This window comes from Piliocolobus tephrosceles, chromosome 4 (assembly GCF_002776525.5).
Source record: "Piliocolobus tephrosceles isolate RC106 chromosome 4, ASM277652v3, whole genome shotgun sequence".
NCBI lineage: Eukaryota > Metazoa > Chordata > Mammalia > Primates > Cercopithecidae > Piliocolobus > Piliocolobus tephrosceles.
In genome coordinates this window covers 155,247,864-155,266,834 of record NC_045437.1, presented here as the reverse complement: position 1 = coordinate 155,266,834, position 18,971 = coordinate 155,247,864, and the positions used below count along the sequence as shown (strand labels likewise).

The 18,971-nt window shown below is 45.3% G+C and overlaps 1 protein-coding gene across 1 annotated transcript in view; it reads right to left on the bottom strand.

Annotated features, from left to right (window-relative positions):
- SAR1B (secretion associated Ras related GTPase 1B) overlaps positions 1 to 18,875 on the bottom strand; it is a 38,349-nt gene extending 19,474 nt beyond the window's left edge. Inside the window, exons 1-3 of the mRNA XM_023195939.1 lie at positions 18,620 to 18,875; positions 5,575 to 5,650; positions 1,932 to 2,051 (exon numbers count right to left, since the gene is read on the bottom strand). Coding sequence (XP_023051707.1) covers positions 1,932 to 2,051; positions 5,575 to 5,632 — 178 coding nt within the window. The 5' untranslated portion in view covers positions 5,633 to 5,650; positions 18,620 to 18,875. The remainder of the gene's footprint in view (positions 1 to 1,931; positions 2,052 to 5,574; positions 5,651 to 18,619) is intronic.
- Between the last annotated feature and the right edge of the window lie 96 nt (positions 18,876 to 18,971).

The window sequence follows — 18,971 nt, the reverse complement described above, 5'->3', positions numbered from 1 at the left end:
AAAAAAAAAAAAAAAAAAGACCTTTCAAGTTTTGGTTGGGCATAGTGGCTCACGTCTGTAATCCCAGCACTTTGGGAGGCTGACGCAGGCGGATCACCTGAGGTCGGGAGTTCGAGACCAGCCTGGCCAACGTGTTGAAACCCCATTCTACTAAAAATACAAAAATTAGCTGGGTGTGGTAGCATTAGCTGGGTGTGGTAGCGCGTGCCTGTAATCCCAGCTACTTGGGAGGCTGAGGCAGGAGAATTGCTTGAACTCAGAAGGCGGAGGTTGCAGTGAGCCGAGATCATGCCATTGCACTCCAGCGTGGGCAACAGAGCGAGACGCCATCTCAAAAAAAAAAAACTTTCAATTTTTTTGGTATTTTTTGTTTCTTTAGAGATAGGGTCTCACTCTGTTGCCCATGTTAGGAGTGCAGTGGCACAGTCATAGCTCAATGAAGCCTTGAACACCTAGGCTTAAGTGATCCTCCTGCCTTAGCCTCCCAAGTACCTAGGACTACAGGTGTATGCCACCATGCCAGACTAATTTTTTGTTTTTGTTTTTGTAGAGATGGAGTCTCCGTATGTTGCCCAGGCAGGTCTTAAACTCCTGGGCTCAAGTGATTCTCCTGCCTCAGCCTCCCAAAGTGCTGGGATTACAGACATGAGCCACCACACCCACCCCTGTTTTAAAACTTCCTGTGTGTTGATGTATACCTTGTTTTCTTTAGATTAATTCTGTGGTGTACATTAGATATTGTTGAGGTTATTAAGACTAGAAAAATAACTGGTTAATAAATTGAGTTACCAGTCATGTATAAAACTATAATGTATCTACTGAATTAGTGCTTAAAATAGTACAGGGTGCAGTGGCTCCCATCTTTAATCCCAACACTTTGGGAGGCAGAGGCAGGAGGATCACTTGCACCTGGGAGTTCGAAGGGTGAGCTATGATCATACAACTGCACTCCAACCTACATGACAGAGCAAGACCCTGTCTCTACACAAATAAAATAAAGTAATATGGCTTTAAAATCTGAAAGAAGGCTGGGCACGGTGGCTGACGCCTGTAGTCCCAGCACTTTGGGAGGCCAAGGAGGGTGGATCACAAGGTCAGGAGATCGAGACCATCCTGGCTAATACGGGAAATACAAAAAATTAGCCGGTGTGGTGGTGGGTGCCTGTAGTCCCAGCTACTAGGGAGGCTGAGACAGGAGAATGGCATGAACCCGGGAGGCGGAGCTTGCAGTGAGCCAAAGTCGTGCCACCGCACTCCAGCCTGGGCGACAGAGCAAGACTCCGCCTCAAAAAAAAAAACAAAAAGCAAAACTGAAAGAAAAAAATTCAGGTTATGTAAACAAAGCAATGGTGGACTATTTACTAATCATGTCACAATCCCTCAGCAACAACTTTTTAATTACTCAAGCTAGAGAAGGGAGTACTAGCTGATAAAAAGGTATGAGTACTAATTCAAGATCTAAATATACTCCCTGGGAGCCAGGTCACCCATAATTTATTATTTTAGGAACAGATCAATCACCTGATCACAATTTATCTACCAGAAAATGCCCCCAAAACAAAAAACTTGGCCAGGTGCAGTGGCTCATGCTTGTAATCCCAATACTTTGGGAGGCTGAGAGAGGCTGATCACTTGAATTCAGGAGTTCGAGACCACCCGGGGCAACATACTGAAACCTGGTCTCTGAAAAAATAGAAAAATTAACTGGGCATGGTGGCACATGCCTGTGGTCCCAGCTACTTGGGAGGCTGAGGCAGGAGGATGGCTTAAGCCCAGGAGGTAGAGTGAACTGTGATCATACCACTGCACTGCAGCCTGGGCAACAGAGAAAGACCCTGTCTGAAACAAAACAAAACAGAACACTTTTGGTTAGTGCTTATGACTCAGCATCATTTGATCAAGTATCACATTGTATATAGGAATATACTTACTGGGATGTAATGTTGGGACATGTTGTCCAAGTCTGTCATCTTTTAGCATGTGTAGCAATGTTGTTTTTCCTGCATTATCCAATCCAAGAAATACCAATTTACCAGTTTTCTTATATAATCCTGCAAAGCAAGAGCTATGATTGGTCAAAGTGATATCTAACACTAATTATCCAAATGAAGTTAAATTTGGCCCAATTAAGCTTGGAGTTCTAAACCTATTTTCAGTTTTTTTTTTTTTTTTTTCCAAGACAGAGTCTTGCTCTGTCACCCGGGCTGGAGTGCAGTGGCTGAATCTCAGCTCACCGCAAGCTCCACCTCCTGGGTTCATGCCATTCTCCTGCCTCAGCCTCCCGAGTAGCTGGGACTACAGGCGCCCGCCACCTCGCCCGGCTAGTTTTTTGTATTTTTTAGTAGAGACGGGGTTTCACCGTGTTAGCCAGGATGGTCTCGGCCTCCCAAAGTGCTGGGATTACAGGCTTGAGCCACCGCGCCCGGCCCTATTTTCAGTTTTAAAAAAGCTATTTTAAATCTATTCATGGCTGGGCACTGTGGCTCACATCTCTAGTCCCAGCACTTTGGGAGGCCGAGGCAGGCAGATCACCTGAGGTAAGGAGTTTCACACTAGCCTGGCCAACATGGTGAAACCCCGTCTATACTGAAAATACGAAAATTAGCCAGGTGTGGTGGCACACACCTATAATCCCAGCTACTCAGGAAGCTGAGGCAGGAGAATCACTGGAACCCAGGAAGCAGAGGTTGTGGTGAGCTGAGATCATGCCATTGCTCTCCAGCCTGGGTGACAAAGTGAGACTCTGTCTAAAAAAATAAATAAAAAAAAATAAATAAATAAATCTATTCATGATTTGGGACTTCAGATAATTATAAAACCAAACTTCATCCCAGTCAATAGAATATGTGTGTTGCCTTAACATATCTACAATGCCAAAATGCTGATTACTTTAATTTTAGAAGTATCAATCAGGTATTGATTGATAGATAAATTGATAAACAGAAAAAAGGCAGCATTGACCAATTTATAATAGACTGGAATTGAACTGCTAAATTACATATTGAACTTAATTGATTTATTTAGAGACAGCGTCTTACTCTGTTGCTCAGGCTGGAGTGTAGTGGCATGATTACAGCTTGCTGCAGCCTCAACTTCCTGGGCTCAAGTGATCCTCCCACCTCAGCCTCCTGAGTAGCTGAGATTACAGGTGTGCACTACCATGCCCGACTAATTTTTGTATTTTTTGGTAGAGATGGGATTTCACCATGTTAGCCAGGCTGGTCTTGAACTCTTGGCCTCAAGCGATCGGCCCACCTTGCCTTCCCAAAGTGCTGGGATTATAGGCGTGAGCCACATGCCCAGCCAAACTTTATTTTTTCCATGTTTAATTGTCTAACCTCCACAGAATTGCATGTGAGCCAGCCACCACACCTGACTGAAATAAACAAACTTTTAAAGACATTTGGCAATTATAGTTTCAGGCCATCCGTTTTCTAATAAATTCATACTAAAATAACACCTAGTCCTTTGTCCATGCTTAAGTCTAAGAAGTAAATTGTTTGATGTCCTAATCTTTTATTTTTGGGGGGAGAACTATATATATATATTCTTTATCATTAAGGAATCTACTTCTATGACTATCACTACTATGAGTGTCATGAAAAAGTAATTTGCCCAAGATTACATAATTTAAAAGGGATGCAGTGAGTAACTCAACATATTTCTATGATTACAAAGCCCATGTTTTTTTTTTTTTTTTTTTTGAGATGGAGTCTCACCTGTGGCCCAGGCTGGAGTGCAATGGCCTGATCTCGGCTCATTGCAACCTCCGCCTCCCGGGTTCAAGCAATTCTCCTGCCTCAGTCTCCCGAGTAGCTGGGACTACAGGTGCCTGCCACCACGCCCGGCTAATTTTTTGTATTTTTAGTAGAGATGGGGTTTCACCGTATTAGCCAGGATAGTCTTGATCTCCTGACCTCGTGATCCACCTGCCTCAGCCTCCCAAAGTGCTGGGATTACAGACGTGAGCCACTGCGCCTGGCCTTAACTATTCTTAACTATTGCTTCATATATAAAGAGGCTCAACACAATAAGCACTATTATATAAATAAAACTAAAGGAGATAACTATAGAGAACAAAGGACCAATATTAATTACCTAAAAACTGTAGCAAGGAGGCCGGGCACGGTGGCTCACACCTGTAATCCTAGCACTTTGAGAGTCCAAGGCGGGTGGATCATTTGAGGTCAGGAGTTCAAGATCAGCCTGGCCAACATGGTGAAACCCCATCTCTACTAAAAATATAAAAAATTAGCCAGGGATGGTGGTACATGTCTGTAATCCCAGATACTCGTGAGACTGAGGCAGGAGAATTGCTTGAACCAGGAGGCGAACGTTGCAGTGAGCTGAGATTGCACCACTGTGCTCCAACCTGAGTGACAGAGCGAGACTCTGTCTCAAAACAAACAAACAAACAAACAAACAAACAAACAAACAAACAAACAAAAAAACACACAAAAAACTGTAGCAAGGCTGGTCACAGTGACTCACGCCTGTAATCCTAGCACTTTGGGAGGCTGAGGTGGGCGGATCACGTGAGCTCAGGAGTTCAAGACCAGCCAGGCCAACATGGCGAAGCCCCATCTCTACAAAAAATACAAAAATTAGCCAGCCTGGTGGCACACACCTGTAGTCCCAGCTACTCGGGAGGCTGAGGCAGGAGAATCGCTTGAACCTGGGAGGTGGAGGTTGCAGTGAGCTGAGATTACGCCACTGCACTCCAGCCTGGGCGACAGAGTGAGACTCCATCTCAAAAACAAACAAACAAACAAACAAAAGACCAGCTTGGGCAACATAGCAAGACTCCGTTTCTATAAAATTAAAAAAAAAAAAAAAAAAGAACTGCTGGGTAAAGAAGTCTCATTTAGCATATTATCAACTGCTATTTATGGTGTATAAGCTATTTTATGGAACATGCATTTTAATAATAATCCTGTAAGGATTAAATGACATAAAGCATTAAAGCACATAGGTAAACTAGCTAATGAATGGTAGATATTTCTGTTAGTAATATTCCTAACACCTTAAGAGGTAGGAATTATTACTGCCATTTTACAGATAAGAAAACTCAGGCTGACCGGGCGCGGTGGCTCAAGCCTGTAATCCCAGCACTTTGGGAGGCCGAGACAGGCGGATCACAAGGTCAGGAGATCGAGACCATCCTGGCTAACCTGGTGAAACCCCGTCTCTACTAAAAAATACAAAAAACTAGCCGGGCGAGGTGGCGGCGCCTGTAGTCCCAGCTACTCAGGAGGCTGAGGCAGGAGAATGGCGTAAACCCGGGAGGCGGAGCTTGCAGTGAGCTGAGATCCGGCCACTGCACTCCAGCCTGGGCGACAGAGCGAGACTCCGTCTCAAAAAAAAAAAAAAAAAAAAAGAAAACTCAGGCTAAGGTGAAAAAGTAATTTGCCAAAGATTACTTAATTTAAAAGCGATACAATGAGTAATTGAACATCTATGTATGATTTCAAAGCCCATATTCTTAACTATTCTTAAGAGACTTGACACAGATAAGCACTATTAAATAAATAAGACCAAAGGGGATAACTAGAGAGAACAAAGGACCACCATTACCTAAAAACTGTAGCACACTGCTGAAACCACTGTAAATCCAATCAAATATGAAGGACATATCCAAATCTGATAGGGTCTGAAAAAAAAGAGTTTTTAATTTAGTAGTCAACATTAAACACCAATATACATTAAACGCCAATACTGTTAAACACCAACTCTGAGTAGATAATCCTACAGCAACCTTACTACAAAGAGTTACACACTCTTATCCAAGCTGGTTTAATATGATCTATACTGTGCATAAAAAACAAAATGCGGGCTGAGTGTGGTGGCTCATGCTTGAAATTCCAGCACTTTGGGAGGCCTAGGCAGGAGGATTGCTTGAGATTGGGAGTTCAAGACCAGACTGGGCAGCATGGCGAAATCCTGTTTCTACAAAAAAATAAAAAATTAGCTAGGCGTGGTGGTATGCACTTGTAGTCCTAGCTATTTAGGAGGCTGAGGTGGGAGGATCACTTGAGCCCAGGAGGTTGAGGCTGCAGTAAGCCCTGATCAAACCACTGCACCCTAGCCTGGGTGCCAGAGTGAGACCCTGTCTTAAAAACAAAACAAAACAAAAACACAAAATGACATTAAAATATCAAGTAGAAACCATTCTTTGTCCATTAAAGTAGCAAAATGAAAAAGAATTATAACAGCCAGGATGAGAAAGGATGTGGTAAAAGAGGCACATTTGGTGGCAGCATAAATTGGTACAAAATCAATTAGGCAATAGTATATCTGTTAATATTATTTGACCCAAGAATTCTACCTTTAGAAATTATCTTAAATATAGGCCAGGTGCAGTGGCTCATGCCTGTAATCCCAGCACTTTGGGAGACTGAAGTGGGTGGATCACTTAAGGTCAGGAGTTTGAGACTATCCTGGCCAACATGGTGAAACCCCGTTTCTACTAAAAATACAAAAATTAGCTGGGTGTGGTGGTGCGCTACTGTAGTCCCAGCTACTCCAGAGGTTGAGGCACGAGAATTGCTTCAGCCTGGGAGGCGGAGGTTGCAGTGACCCGAGATTGTGCCACTGCATTCCAGCCTGGGTGACAGAGCGAGACTCATCTCAAAAAACAAAAACAAAAAAGGAAATTATCCTAAATATAGAGGCTGGGCGCGGTGGCTCACACCTGTAATCCCAGCACTTTTGGAGGCTGAGGCAGGCAGATCACTTGAGGTCAGGAGTTCAAGACCAGCCAGGCTGGCAACATGGTGAAATCTGGTCTCTACTAAAAACATAAAAATTTGCTGGGCGTGGTGGCGCGTGCCTGTAATCCCAGCTACTCAGTAGGCTGAGGCAGAATTGCTTGAACCCGGGAGGCGGAGGCTGCAGTGAGCCGAGATCGCGCCACTGCACCCCAGCCTGGGCGACAGAGTGAGACTTCATCTCAACACCACCACCACAAATTAGCTGTTCATGGTGGCTAGCGCCTGTAATCTCAGCTACTTGGGAGGCTGAGGCACAAGAATCACTTGTACCGGGGAGGAGGAGGGTGAGCCAAGATTTCACCCCTGCACTTCAGCCTGGGTGACACAGTGAAAATGTCTCAAAAAAAAAAAAAAAAAGGAAATTATCCTAAATATAGAAAAGTTTCAAGATATGTATCACAAATGTTACTTAAGAAAAATTTTAGGCTGGGTATGGTGGCTAGCATTTGTAATCCCAGCACTTTGGGAGGTACAGGCAGGAGGATGGCTTGAGCCCAGGAGTTCAAGACCATCCTAGGCCACATAGTGAGACCCTGTCTCTACAAAAAATGAAAAAAAAAATTAGCTGGGCATGGTGGCTCATGCTTGTAGTCCCAGCTACTTGGAATGCTGAGTTAGGAGGATCCCTTGAGCCTGAGAAGTCAAGACTGCAGTGAGTCAGGATTGTACCACTGTACGTCAGCCTGGGCAACAGAGAAAGATCCTGTCTCAAAAAATAAAAAAAAAATACTTTATAGTATATACGGCCTATGAGGTATTTATCGAACCTCGTTGTGGGTGGTTGGAGAGAGGGAGGAAGAAAAATAGGGAGAATAGAAAGAGGAGAAGAAGGAAGGTTATATTAATAAAGTAAGTTTTCAAGTCTAATTATACCTGTGTGGAATAAAAAGACTTTTTCTCTTTATGTCCGTCTTATTAGCAATTGGTTCCAGGTGGTAAATTTCTGGGTGTTATCTTTCTGTATTTTTCAAATGTAATCACATTATCAAGTTTTTTTTAAAGAGCCAGGAGTCTCACTATGTCGCCCAGGTTGGTCTCAAAGTCCTGGGCTTAAGCCATCCTCCCACCTGTGCCTCCCAAAGTGCTGAGGATTACAGGCGTGTGCCACCATGCCTGGCCATTACTGAATGGTATAAAAAATCCTTTAAATCATAGTAGAAAATTCAGTATTTACTTGATATATCCCTTGATAAACCGATACGGTAATATGGAAAATAAGAGGGAAAAAAGCCTCTTTTTTTTTTTTTTTTGGAGATGGAGTCTCGCTGTGTTGCCCAGGCTGGAGTGCAGTGGCCGGATCTCAGCTCACTGCAAGCTCCGCCTCCCGGGTTCACGCCATTCTCCTGCCTCAGCCTCCCAAGTAGCTGGGACTATAGGCGCCCGCCACCTCGCCCGGCTAGTTTTTTGTATTTTTTAGTAGAGACGGGGTTTCACCGTGTTAGCCAGGATGGTCTCGATCTCCTGACCTTGTGATCCGCCCGTCTCGGCCTCCCAAAGTGCTGGGATTACAGGCTTGAGCCACCGCGCCCGGCCGAAAAAAGCCTCTTAAGAAAGATCACATCCCAGCCTGGCCAACGTGGCGAAACCCCATCTCTACTAAAAGTAAAAAATTAGCCAGGCGTGGTAGCACACGTGTGTAATTCCAGCTACTAGGGAGGCTGAGGCAGGAGAATTGTTTGAACCCAGGGGGCAGAGGCTGCAGTGAGCCGAGATCGTGCCACTGCACTCCAGCCTGGGTGACAGAGCGAAACTCCGTATCAAAAAAAAAAAAAAAAAAATCACATATATAAAAATATACTTTTGACCAAGCGTGGTGGCTCACACCAGTAATCCCAGGACTTTGAGTGGCCAAGGCAGGCAGATCACTTGAGGCCAAGAGTTCAAGACCAGCCATGGCCAACATGGCAAAACCCCAACTCTACTAAAAATACAAAAACTAGCTGGGTGTGGTGGTGCATGCCTATAATCCTAGCTTGTCTGGTGGCTGAGGCACAAGAACTGCTTGAGCCCAGGAGGCAGAGGCTGCAGTGAGCCAAAATCTAGCCACTATACTTCAGCCTGGGCGACAGAGTGAGACGCCGTCTCAAAAAAAAAAAAAAAAAAAAAAAATTATACACACACTCTCTCTCTCTCTCTCTTTCAGGGTTGGGTGTGGGAGCTTATGCCAGTAATCCCAGTTACTCAGGAGGCCAAAGTGGGAGGATCACTTGAGGCCAGGAGTTCAAGACCAGCCTGGGTAATAAAGCAAGACCCCTGTCCCTACAAAAAATAAAAAATTTGCTAGGCATACTGGCATGCACCTGTCCCAGCTACTCAGGAGGCGAGAGGATCGCCTGGGAGGCGGAGGTTGTAGTAAGCTGAGATTGTACCACTGCACTCCAGTCTGGGTGACAGAGTGAGACCCAGTCTCAAAAATAAAAAATAAAAACAAAATAAAATCACTCCAGCTCATGACTCTGACAAGTAATTCCTTCGCCTCCCTCATATCCCATATCCACTCATCCCTAGTCCTATCAATTTCTTTCAGTGAAGACTCATGCTTTCTGTGGTTCTCACAGGAACCACCTGGTCAAGAAACTTATGTCACACTCCTAAACAACCATCTTAACCTCAAAATTTGTCTCTATCCTTCTTGTTTTGTTTGTTTGTTTTCTTTTTGAGACAGAGTCTCCCTCTGTCGCCAGGCTCGAGTGCAGTGGTACAATCCCAGCTTCAAGTGATTCTCCTGCCTCAGCCTCCCGAGTAGCTGAGATTACAGGTGCCAGCCACTATACCCGGCTAATTTTTGTATTTTTAGTAGAGACAGAGTATCACCATCTTGGCCAGGCTGGTCTTGAACTCCTGACCTCGTGATCCACCTGCCTTGGCCTCCCAAAGTGCTGGGATTACAGGTGTGAGCCACCGCACCTGGCAACACATATTACTTTCTTACTTGCAGCTTTCCCTAGGTCAAAGTAAACTGCTTACCATTCACTGTGGATAACTCATACTTTGCCATCTTAACACCCTTTGCCCTTATGCCTGTAATCTCAGCACTTTGGTGCTTAAAGCAGAGCAGAGCCTATCTCCAGGATTCATAAAGTGTGTGACCTTGGACAAGTTATAAATTTCTTCTGAAAAATCTCTCAGGGTGTATAAAGATCAAATGAGGTAAAATGCATAAAATAAGCCTGGTTGTTGTTATTAAGAAGTGAGGCAGCCAGTTACAGTGGCTCAGGCCTGTAATCCCAGAACTTTCGGAGGCTGAGGCAGGCAGATCACGAGGTCAAGAGCTCGAGACCATCCTGGCCAACATGGTGAAACCCCATCTCCACTAAAAATACAAAAATTAGCTGGGCATGGTGGCGCATGCCTGTAGTCCCAGCTACTTGGAAGGCTGAGACAGGAGAATCACTTGAATCCAGGAGGCGGAGATTGCAGTGAGCCGAGATCGCACCACTGCACTCCAGCCTGGGCAACAGAGCGAGATTCCATCTCAAAAAAAAAAAGAAGTGAGGTCAGGTGCAGTGGTGGCTTATGCCTGTAATCCCAGCACTTTGGGAGGCCAAGGCGGGTGGATCACCTGAGATCAGGAGTTTGAGACCAGCCTGGCCAACATGGTGAAATCCTGACTCTACTAAAAATACACAAATTAGGCCAGGCACAGTGGTTCGCTCCTGTAATCCCAGCATTTTGGGAAGCTGAGGCAGGTGGATCATCTGAGGTCAGGAGTTCAAGACCAGCCTGGCCAACGTGGTGAAACCCCGACTGTACTAAAAATACAAAAATTAGCCGGGTATGGTCGTGGGCCCCTGTAATCCCAGCTACTCAGGAGGCTGAGGCAGGAGAATTACTTGAACCCAAGAGGCATAGGTTGCAGTGAGTGGAGATTACGCCACTGCACTCCAGCCTGGGTGACAGAGTGAGATCTCAAAAAAAAAAAAAAAAAAATTAGCCAGGCGTGGTGGTGCACACCTGTAGTCCCAGCTACTCAGGAGGCTGAGGTGGGACGATTGCTTGAGCCTCGGAGGTAGAGATTGTAGTGAGCCAAGATTGCACCACTGCACTCCAGCCAGGGTGACAGTAAATGGGTTAAGAGGTTAATAGGTGAGGCAGTGAGGAGAGATTCCTGTTTCAAAAAATTTCAAATGGTAAAAAACTAAAATCATTTTTTTAAAATGTGGGAAATGGGATAAGGGAAGGAGATTTTCTCTCTCTCTTTTTTTTGAGACAGAGTCTTGCTCTGGCGCCCAGGCTGGAGTACAATGGCTTGATCTCGGCTCACTGCAACCTTCTCCTCCCAGGTTCAAGCAATCCTTCTGCCTCAGCCTCTCGAGTAGCTGGGATTATAGGCAGGCACCGCTACTCCTGACTAATTTTTATATTTTTTGTAGAGACTGGGTTTCACCATATTGGCCAGGCTGGTCTCGAACTCCTGACCTCAAGTGATCCACCTGCCTCGGCCTCCAAAAGTGCTGGGATTACAGGCGTGAGCCACTGCGCCAGGCCTGGAAGTGAAATTTTCTTCTCAAAGAAAGTGAGGCTTGAGTATGATGACAAACTGAAGAGAAGGAGCTAGTGGAATAGAAGAAGTTATAGGGAAGGAAGGTATTAACCAAAAGGGACAAAGTCCCAAGAGGAGCTTGGACTGACAGCATATCTCTCTGTCTAAGATTAGAAGGAAAGATGGCCAGAATATTTGTGGAGGTGGTGAGAATCTGACTCCAAAAGTGAAGGGGTATAGAGAATTTTTGAGGAGCAGAGCAAGCATTACAATAGCTACTGTGGGGAATGAATCAAGTTAAGAGTGGCAAAAAAAAGCCAAGGACTCAGTTGGAATTGAAACTCAAGCATTCACAGCAGTGCCAATCTGTGCTGATTTACAACCTTCCACCCTCCACTAGCAGTGCTCAACATGGAGTGACTAGAGATTAGAATATCCAGGATAGAAATGAAAAAGGACAAGGGGAACAGGATTTTGAGAGTACTAGTGAGAGGGGCTTTAGGGATCTGATCAGAAGTTCTAGTTGAGTGGACAAAGGTAAAGAAAGGTAGTATACAGACATGGGGCGGTGATCAAAGGCAGGCTTCTCACAGAACAGAATTGAGAAAATAGGGTAGAAAAACTCTCTAAGCCAAAAACAGAAAAGGGTGAGAGAGGTGAAAGGGGGCCAGAATTGTGCCAGCAAAGTGTAAGAGAATAGGGGGTTCAAGAATTCAAGAGAAGTTCAGGGTTGGGTGGTGGCAAACTCCAAGGCCTCGTTCTGGCATGGACAGATAAAAAAAATGAAGGTGAAAGATACTGGAAGCCAGGCTAGAGGGTACACTGTCCACACTGACAGGCAGCGTAATCACCTGGAAGACTGAAGGGCACTGATACAGACTGTGAATCAAGTGGCAAAGTCCTCATTGAAGATGACTGTTGGTAGGTGAGAGCTAAGGAATGGTGAAAAGCCTTGAAAGAAAAAGGACTTTTTGCATAAGAATGGTACCAATTTGCTGTTGTAAAATTTGTCCCAAGAGAGACAATCTAATAAGACACAGACAAACTCTGCTTTAGAAGATAATAATATATATATTTCTTTAAAATTGTGGTTTCGGCCAGGCACAGTGGCTCACACCTGTAATCCCAGCACTTTGGGAGGCCGAGGTGGGTGGATCACTTGAGGTCAGGAGTTCCAGACCAGCCTGGCCAAAGTGGCAAAAACCCCATCTCTACTAAAAATACAAAAATTAGCTGGGTGTTGTGGCGCACGCCTGTAATCCCAGCTAACCAGGAGGCTGAGGCAGGGGAATCACTTGAACCTAGGAGGTGGAGGTTGCAGTGAGCTGAGATCGAGCCACTGCACCCCAGCCTGGACGACAGAGCAAGACTCTGCCTCAAAAAAAAAAAAAAAAAAAAATTGTGCTTTCTAGGAACCTTAAAACAAACTAGGAGTAACTAGAAACAGAATTAACTATTTTTTGTTGTTGTTGTTGTTTTAAGTAGAAGTAAAAACGCCCAACTAAGATTAAAAGTTACTTAGCTGCAAACAGATACCTGAGCCCAGAAAACAGGTTATACAACACCATGAACACACTATTAAGACATGTGAAGAGCAAAGGTCAAGAACAAGGAAACATACACACGTCAGCAGATTTATTTATTGCACCAATACCAAACAGGAAAAGTCTCTATGCAGGTTAGAAAAGTGATCTACTCAAGTAACATGAAAATCAGTGCAAAGGATGTAATGGAACAGAATCTCAGATTACAAGTAACTTCTTAAAGCCTTGTTCCATTAAACTTATATGGATGGCTCATTTAAATGAAATATCCTGGATACATAAATCCATAGAGTAAGTATATTAGTGGTTGTCAGACTGAAGGAAGGAAAAATGGGGAATGATTGCTAATGGGTACTGGGTTTCTTTTTGGGATGATCATATGTTCTGGAATTAGATAGTGGCTATGTTTACACAACATTGCGACTATACTAAAAACACTTAATTGTACAATTTTAAAAGGTCGATTTTACGGTTTATCAACTATATCTCAAAAAAGCTATTATAGAAAAAATTTTAAAGCAAATTTTAAAAAGCTTATATGGCATTTAATATTTAAAACTGATTTAGATGAGTAATTACACAAAACCATTTACTTTTTTTTTGTTTGAGACGGAGTTTCGCTCTGTCACCCAGGATGGAGTGCACTGGCGTGATCTCTGCTCACTGCAAGCTCCACCTCCTGGGTTCACACCATTCTCCTGCCTCAGCATCCTGAGTAGCTGGGACTATAGGCACCCGCCACCACGCCCAGCTAATTTTTTGTATTTTTAGTAGAGACAGGGTTTCACCATGTTAGCCAGGATGGTCTTGATCTCCTGACCTAGTGATCCACCCTCCTCGGCCTCCCAAAGTGCTGGGATTACAGGTGTGAGCCACTGCGCCCGACCACTTTTTATTTTTTTGACAGAGTCTCCTTCTCACCCAGGCTAGAGTTCAGGAGCATGGTCTCTGCTCACTGCAACCTCAATCTCAGGGACTCAAGCAATCCTCGCACCTCAGCCTCCTGAGTACCTGGGACTACAGGCATAGGCCACACTATGCCTGTCTCATTTACTTTTTAAAACCATATATTAATGGCCAGGCACAGTGGCTCACGCTTATAATCCCAGCACTTTGGGAGGCCAAGGCGGGCAGATCACCTGAGTTCAGGAGTTTGAGACCAGCCTGATCAACATGGAGAAACCCCGTCTCTACTAAAAAAACAGAAATTAGCGTGCTGTGGTGGCATACGCCTGTAATCCCAGCTACTCAGGAGGCTGAGGCAGGAGAATCGCTTGAACCTGGGAGGCAGAGGTTGCAGTGAGCCAAGATCACGCCACTGCACTCCAGCTGGGGTGACAGAGCGAGACTCTGTCTCAAAAAATAAATAAATAAATAAATATTTAGTTCGTGACCAGCTTTGGCAACATGGAAAAACCACATTTCTATAAAAAATATAAAAATTAACCAGACGTGGCCGGGCGAGGTGGCTCAAGCCTGTAATCCCAGCACTTTGGGAGGCCAAGACGGGTGGATCACGAGGTCAGGAGATCAAGACCATCCTGGCTAACATGGTGAAACCCCGTCTCTACTAAAAAATACAAAAAACTAGCAGGGCGAGGTGGCGGGTGCCTGTAGTCCCAGCTACTCGGGAGGCTGAGGCAGGAGAATGGCGTGAACCCGGGAGGCGGAGCTTGCAGTGAGCTGAGATCCGGCCACTGCACTCCAGCCTGGGCCACAGAGCCAGACTCCGTCTCAAAAAAAAAAAAAAAAAAAATTAACCAGACGTAATAGCATGTACTTGGTGACAGTGAGACCCTATCTCAAAAAAAAATAAAAATAAAAATAAAAAATACACATTAGTTCTAGGGTCCTGTAAAAAAAAAAAAAAAAAAAAAAAACACATAAGATGACAAAATACAAATGCCCAAAAAGTACTGCTGGGAGAAAATAAGGGACAAAACAGTCTAAAGAGGCAAATATGACATTGGAGTATGACTGCAGAATCAATGCACTAATAACTTTGGGATGCAAAGCATGGTAATGCTGTGGTGAAATGGATGTAGTAACTGTCCTAGAATACAAATATCCAGGTTGAGCACAGTGGCTCATGTCTGTAATCCCAGCACTTTGGGAGGCCAAGGCAGGAGGATCACCTGAGACCAGGAGTTAAAGACCAGCCTGAGCAACATAACAAGATCCCATCTCTAAATTTAAAAAATCTTTTTTTTTTTGAGACAGAGTCTCACTCTGTCACCCAGGCTGGAGTGCAGCGGCGCAATCTCGGCTCACTGCAACCTCCACCTCCTGGGTTCAAGCAATTCTCTGCCTCAGCCTCCCAAGTAGCAGGGATTACAGGCGCCCACCACCATGCCTGGCTAATTTTTTTGTATTTTTAGTAGGAACGAGGTTTCACCATCTTGGCCAGACTGGTCTTGAACTCCTGACCTCGAGATCTATCCGCCTCAGCATCCCAAAGTGCTGGGATTACAGATGTGAGCCACCACGCCTGGTACAAAAAAATTTTTAGATTACCTGGGTATGGTAGCAAGAAACTGCAGTCCCAGCTACTCAGGAGGCGGAGGCTGGAAGATTGCTTGAGCCCCAAAATTCAAGCAGTGAGCTATGATCACACCACTGCATTCCAAACTGGGCAACAAAGTGAGACCCTGTCTTTTTTAAAAAATAAATAAATAAATAAGGATGAACTGGGCATGATGGCTCACTCCTGTAATCCCAGCACTTTGGGAGGCTGAGGTGGGGGGTCACTTGAACACAGGAGTTTGAGACCAGCCCGGGCAACATGGGAAGACCCTGTCTCTACAAAAAAAAAAAATTCCAAAAATAGGCCAGGCTTGCTGGCTTACTCCTGTAATCCCAGCACTTTGGGAGGCCGAGGCGGGCAGATCACAAGGTCAGGAGTTCAAGACCAGCCTGACCAACATGGTGAAACACCATCTCTACTAAAAATACAAAAATTAACTGGGCGTGGTGGCGTGCACCTGTATTCCCAGCTACTCAGGAGGCTGAGGCAAGAGAACCGCTTGAACCCAGGAGGCAGAGGTTGCAGTGAGCCAAGATCGTGCCATTGCACTCCAGCCTGCACAACAAGAGCGCAACTCCATCTCAAAAAAAAAAAAAAAGTGTAGAAATATACCTATAGGAGGACACAATAGCTCACGCCTGTAATCCAAGCACTTTGGGAGGCCAAGCCGGACGGATCACTTTAGGTCAGGAGTTCAAGACCAGCCTGGCCAACATGGTGAAACCCCATCTCTACTAAAAATACAAAAATTAGCAGGATGTGGTGGGGCATGCCTGTAATCCTAGCTACTTGAGAGGCTGAGGCAGGAGAATCACTTGAAGCCTGGAGGTGGAGGTTGCAGTGAGCCTGGAGCCACTGCACTCCAGCCTGGGCGATAGAGCGAGACTCCGTCTCAAAAAAAAAAAAGAGAAAAGAAATACTAATACAGCATTCTAACTTGTAAGCTTCAAATGATGTGGCAATGACTTTCATTTCTTTTGCTATTTCTTTCTTTTTCTTTTTGTTTTTTTTTTAGTACCAGTGTCTTTTTCTGTCAGCCAGGCTGGAGTGCAGTGACATGATCACAGGTCACAGGTCTTGACCTGGCTTCAAGCAATCCTCCCATCTCAGCAGCGAGTAGCTGGGACTACTGGCTTACTAGCCAAGGCCCTGCACCCAGCAATTTTTTTTTTTTTTTTTTTTTTGAGATGAAGTCTCGCTCTATCGCCCAGGCTGGAGTGCAGTGGCCGGATCTCAGCTCACTGTAAGCTGCGCCTTCCAGGTTCACGCCATTCTCCTGCCTCAGCCTCCCGAGTAGCTGGGACTACAGGCGCCCGCCACCTCGCCTGGCTAGCTTTTTGTATTTTCTTTTTTCAGTAGAGACGGGGTTTCACCGTGTTAGCCAGGATGGTCTCAATCTCTTGACCTTGTGATCCACCCATCTCGGCCTCCCAAAGTGCTGGAATTACAGGCTTGAGCCACCGTGCCTGGCTTTTTTTTTTTTTTTTTTTTTTTTTTTATGGAGAGACTGGGTCTTGCTATGTTGCCCAGGCTGATTTTCATTTCTGTTAGACTCATCTTTTTTCTTAATTCTTGATTGAATTTCCATTCCAGTATAACAATGCAAGTCAAAGGAAGGTTAAAATGTACCTTAAACTGCTAATCTTTATAATTACTGACAATACATCTCTGATATTTCTAAAATGAAGACATCTTCCTTTTCTACAAACTCAGAAAATGCCAATGAACTATCTTAACATTTTTTAAGTTCAAAACATTTTGGTGACAGACACAAGTCTGCTGAAAGGTACAATAGTAGATATTCATGTTGCTTTGCTATACTGGCACTACCATTTGACAGCTAGTGCCTTACTCATAGTAGTCAATAAATGTTCCTTTTCTTTCCTTCTTTCATGGTTTCAATGCGACTTACTCTTCACTGATATTTTAACACGGAATATAGGACATCTTCAAAGACACTTGGTAATATAGAGGCTGATGTAAGAACACACAAATAAATAATACTAGGTTTAATTTTTCAAGTTAAAAGGACTTCTTCACCTCATTTTGTCAAATGTACCAAACACCTTAAATTGCTGACGAATTTGGTTCTTTCAGCTAACAATGTCAAAGTTTTAGCTGTCTTAAAACAAATTTTTATCTTCTTGGAAAAGTTTCAACACCTTAAAAATCAGTACAGTGGCCCAGTGAGGCGGCTCATGCCTTTAATCCCAGGACTTTGGGACGCCGAGGCGAACAGATCACCTGAGGTCAGGAGTTGGAGACTAGACTGGCCAACATGGCGAAATCCCATCTGTACTAAAAATAGAAAAATTAGGCCGGATGCGGTGGCTCACCCCTATAATCCCAGCACTTTGGGAGGCCGAGGCGGGCGGATCACGAGGTCAGGAGATCGAGACCATCCTGACTAACATGGTGAAACCCCATCTCTACTAAAAAATACAAAAAAATTAGCCGGGCATTAGGGCGGGCGCCTGTAGTCCCAGCTACTCGGGAGGCTGAGGCAGGAGAATGGTGTGAACCCAGGAGGCGGAGCTTGCAGTGAGCCGAGATAGTGCTCTGCACTCCAGCCTGGGTGACAAGAGAGAAGACTCCGTCTCAAAAAAAAAAAAAATACAAAAATTAGCTGGGCGTGGTGGCACGCGCCTGTAATCCCAGCTACTCAGGAGGCTGAGACAGGAGAATCGCTTGAACCCAGGAGGCAGAGATTTCAGTAAGCAAAGATCGTGCCACTGCACTCCAGCCTGGGCGACAAGGGGGAAACTCTGTCTCAAAACAACAACAACAACAATTTAAAAAAATAAAAATAAAAATCAGTACAGTTCTCTCAAAAGTGTATCTTTTTTCCACTCAACTGGGACTTTGGGCTACGGAAAACGTTAACCAGTACTAGTAAGGAAGCTCAATTTGCCTCTACACTAATTGGGAGCGCTGAAAACACAAGGCCGCGTCACAGCCTCTTCAGCTGTCAGTGAGATCCGTCACCTTCACTTTACCAGCTAAGGAAACTGAGGCCCAGGGGAAGGAAGGGGCTTGCCTGCAGCCATCTCATTCTTTCCTGAAAAGACCAGCGTCTGACAGCATCAGTGTTCTGCCCCGAGGGCTATCAGACGGCCCCGCGGAGTATGGACGAGCCTTGACCTCCCTCGTGCCGCCTAACCGGGGTGAAAAACAGGCGCCCCTTCACGCAGTGCCACAGGCAGGGACCCAGAGTAGGTCTTGGCCCTAAAAGTGCGCCTTCTAGGGGATCCATAGCTGCTGCCCGTCGGTCCTCCCAGAAGGAGGGGCTGTCACTCACCTGCGACTGGAGAGAACGCAATCCCCTGCTTGGCGTTGGCCGTACACCAGGAGACCTAACTGCAAAGTGCGATGGCTGCCGTGGCCCCAGTTCGCATCAGCCCCTTCCGGGCCGGCGGGTGCCTCACTAGCGACAGTCCGCAGGACCGCGTCGCCGAGCGCCCTAGGTTCCGCCTCCTGGCAGTATTGCCGCCAATTCCCCAGTTGAGCGAGTCTGCTCGCATCCCCTAACGCCGCCCGGGTCTCCTAGTCGCCTGGTCTCCCCACACCCGCCCGCCCGAAGGGATTTTAGGGGCCTGCGTGCCTAGAAGGGAACACCCCGTGCCTCCCTAGGGGAAATTACTTTTGGCTTT